General features: G+C 39.5%; 1 protein-coding gene across 1 annotated transcript; it reads left to right on the forward strand.

Moving 5' to 3' along the window:
• Positions 1-798: 798 nt before the first annotated feature.
• Positions 799-1,773, forward strand: LOC148575742 (uncharacterized). Its single transcript, XM_088502527.1, has 2 exons — positions 799-951; positions 1,102-1,773. Exons 1-2 carry the CDS (start codon positions 799-801, stop codon positions 1,771-1,773), a joined length of 825 nt encoding a protein of 274 aa, XP_088358653.1.
• The last annotated feature ends 1,108 nt before the right edge of the window (positions 1,774-2,881 follow it).

Below are 2,881 nucleotides of genomic sequence, written 5' to 3' on the forward strand. Positions count from 1 at the left end.
TAGGTCCCTGGTTGAAAGCAGAAGTGATAGGAAAAAGGATGTTAACAAAGAAGAATATTTCAGAAAATGAGGAGAGATAAACGGCTGAGAGGAAGTAGAAAATGAAGGAAAAGTTGACTGAAAAACTAATGGAGAAATTGGCTAACCTGATAGTTTTTGAGACAAATGTTCTTGAAACTGAGGAAGGTATGGGCCAATCCCTTGTGTTGTCAGACCTAAGACTAGTTTCCGAAGAAAAGAATGTAGAACTAGACAACAGAAAATGGATTATAACAGTTGAAAACAAAGATCCATTGGAGGTAGGAATAGAGGAGATCTCGAAGGAATATGGTAGGGTGGACAAAGGATCTAAAGATAAGTTAAGTAAGCAGGACCAAAGTTACACTAAGAAGAGAAGACAACCACAATTGCAAGAATAGAACAAGGAGAATGTAAACATGCTGATGGACATAACAAACAAAATGAGAGAAGGAGAAAAGATGGCAGGGAAGAAATGGAAAAGACAAGCACGGGAGGCAGCCTTATCTACGGAGAGGAATGAGGAAGCTGAATAGATAGAGAGGAAAAGAAAAAATAGCAACAACGAAGAGACAGAGATAGATGATGAAGAACCATGGGTTGTAGAAGCTGGATGGCAGAGGTTGTAGGCCAGCCCTGCCGAGAATTATGAAAATATTAAGTTGAAATTGTCATGGGCTTGAGAACCCATGGGCAATGAGAGCTCTGAATAAGCTCATCAAACAAAAAATTCTCAACCTAGTCTTCTTAATGGAGACAAGAAAGAAATAAGAGGAGGTTATGAGATTAAGGTATAAGAGTGGACTTCAAAATGTGGTGGGAGTTTACTGTAACGATGAAGGAAAGCAAAGGGGTGGTGGCCTAGCATGTTTATGGGATGACTCTATAGAAGTAAAGTTAGTATCAAAGTTAACAAATCACATAGATATGGAGGTAACTGAGAAGGACAGCGATCTAAAGTGGAGAGCCACTGGCTTCTATGGATGCCTGAAAAGCCAAAACAAAAAGTTCAATTGGAATATTTTAAATGTGCTTGGATGTAATTTTAGACTACCTTGGATTATTTTTGGATATTTTAATTAGGTGTTAAATCAAAATGAGAAGAAAGGAGGAAACCTAGTTGTGCTATCTCAAGCAGAGAGCTTCATAGAGGCCATACAATCAAATAGCTTGCTGGACCTAGGCTTTGATGGTCATCCATTTACGTGGTCAAATGGGAAGTCAGGTGATAGGAACATCCAAGAACGTCTAGATAGGGCCCTAGCGAATGTAGAATGGAAAGAACTCTTTTCAATGACAACAGTCCATCACTTAGAAATGTTCAAATCAGACCACAGTCTAATTCTAATAGACTCACAGGGCGAAAAGAGGAAAAGAAAGAGAGGTGACTACCATTTCAAGTTGGAGGAGATTTGTTTATTGAATAAAGAGTGTTACAAGGTTGTTGAACAATCTTGGAGAAATAGCACAGAAACGCTTAAAGAAAAGTTAGGGCAATGTGAGAGAAGGCTGGACAAATGGGGGGAGGAAAATTTTGGGAATATCCCAAAGATGATTAGAGAAGAACAAAAGGAACTAGCTCATTCAAACTCAATCCAGCAAATCGAAGAGGTTTTGAGGAACACCAGGGAAGTAGAAGCTAAACTGAATGAATTATTGAAACTGGAGGAAATTTGGTGGTCGCAAAGATCTAGAGCCAACTGGTTGAGACATTGTGATAGAAGCACGAAGTATTTTCACCAGAAAGCATCTTAGAGAAAAAGAAGAAATAAGGTCGAAGCAATAATAGATGATGCGGGAAGAAAGTTTGAAGATGAGGACAAAATTGAATGTGTGATGAGGAGTTTTTCTGAAGGACTTTTTTCAACGGAGGAGACAATAGGGGCAACAGAGATCTATGAAGTTATTGGAGACCGAATAGATGAGGAGAAGTTCCAATTTCTAAATAAGGATTTCTCTAGAGAGGAATTGATGCAAGCTCTCCAGCAAATGCATTTGACAAAGGCCCCCGGACTAGATGGTATGCCAGTCTTGTTTTACCAAAAGATGTGGCTTGTAGTGGGGTCAGAAGTAACTAGAATAGTACTCAAGAGTCTTAATGAAGGTGCTAATCCAAAACCGATTAACTACACCTACATCTGCATGATACCCAAGGTAGCTAAACCAAATTATACAATGGAGTTCAGGCCTATCTCATTATGTAACGTGATCATGAAGATAGCTACCAAGACAATAGCGAATAGACTAAAGAGCATCCTACCTCAGATTGTAGGTAAAAATCAGAGCGCCTTTGTTCCCGGAAGGCTTATTACAGATAATGATTTGGTTGCATTTGATATCTTCCACTACATGAAGAAGAAGACAGAGGGAAATAAAGGGTATGTGGGGATGAAGCTAGACATGGAGAAAGCCTACAATAGAGTCGAATGGACTTTCTTAAGAGAAGTCCTAATCTCTATGGGATTCCGGACAGGTGGGTTCAAACTATTTGGAAATTTGTGAGTACGACGCCCTTCTCTATATTACTGAATGGGGTGCTAGGGAAAGTCTTTCAACCAGGGAGACCCAATTTTCCCTACATGTTTATTCTTTTTGCGGAGATACTCTCCGGTAGTCTAAACAGAGCACAGGAGAACAGACAGATTCAGGGGATCAAGATAGCTAGAAATAGCCCAGAAATAAACGATCTATTCTTCGCAGACGATAGTATTTTATTCACTAAGGCCTCTGATCAGTCAATCCAAACCATGATGGAAGTACTGATTTCTTACCAGAACGCGTCAGGACAACGCATCAACTTAGAGAAGTTGGAGATTTCTTTTAGCCAAAACATTCCTACTAACAGACAGATTACCTAGAAGAA

This window comes from Arachis ipaensis, chromosome B1 (genome assembly GCF_059453495.1).
Source record: "Arachis ipaensis isolate K30076 ecotype BB chromosome B1, ASM5945349v1, whole genome shotgun sequence".
Taxonomy (NCBI): domain Eukaryota; kingdom Viridiplantae; phylum Streptophyta; class Magnoliopsida; order Fabales; family Fabaceae; genus Arachis; species Arachis ipaensis.

Excerpts from the sequence above, each read along its gene's own strand:
- LOC148575742 (XM_088502527.1), top strand. The coding sequence starts at position 799 with ATGAGATTAAGGTATAAGAGTGGACTTCAAAATGTGGTGGGAGTTTAC. Across the intron at positions 952-1,101 it reads CAAATCACATAGATATGGAG|GTGTTAAATCAAAATGAGAA; the intron begins GTAACTGAGAAG and ends TATTTTAATTAG.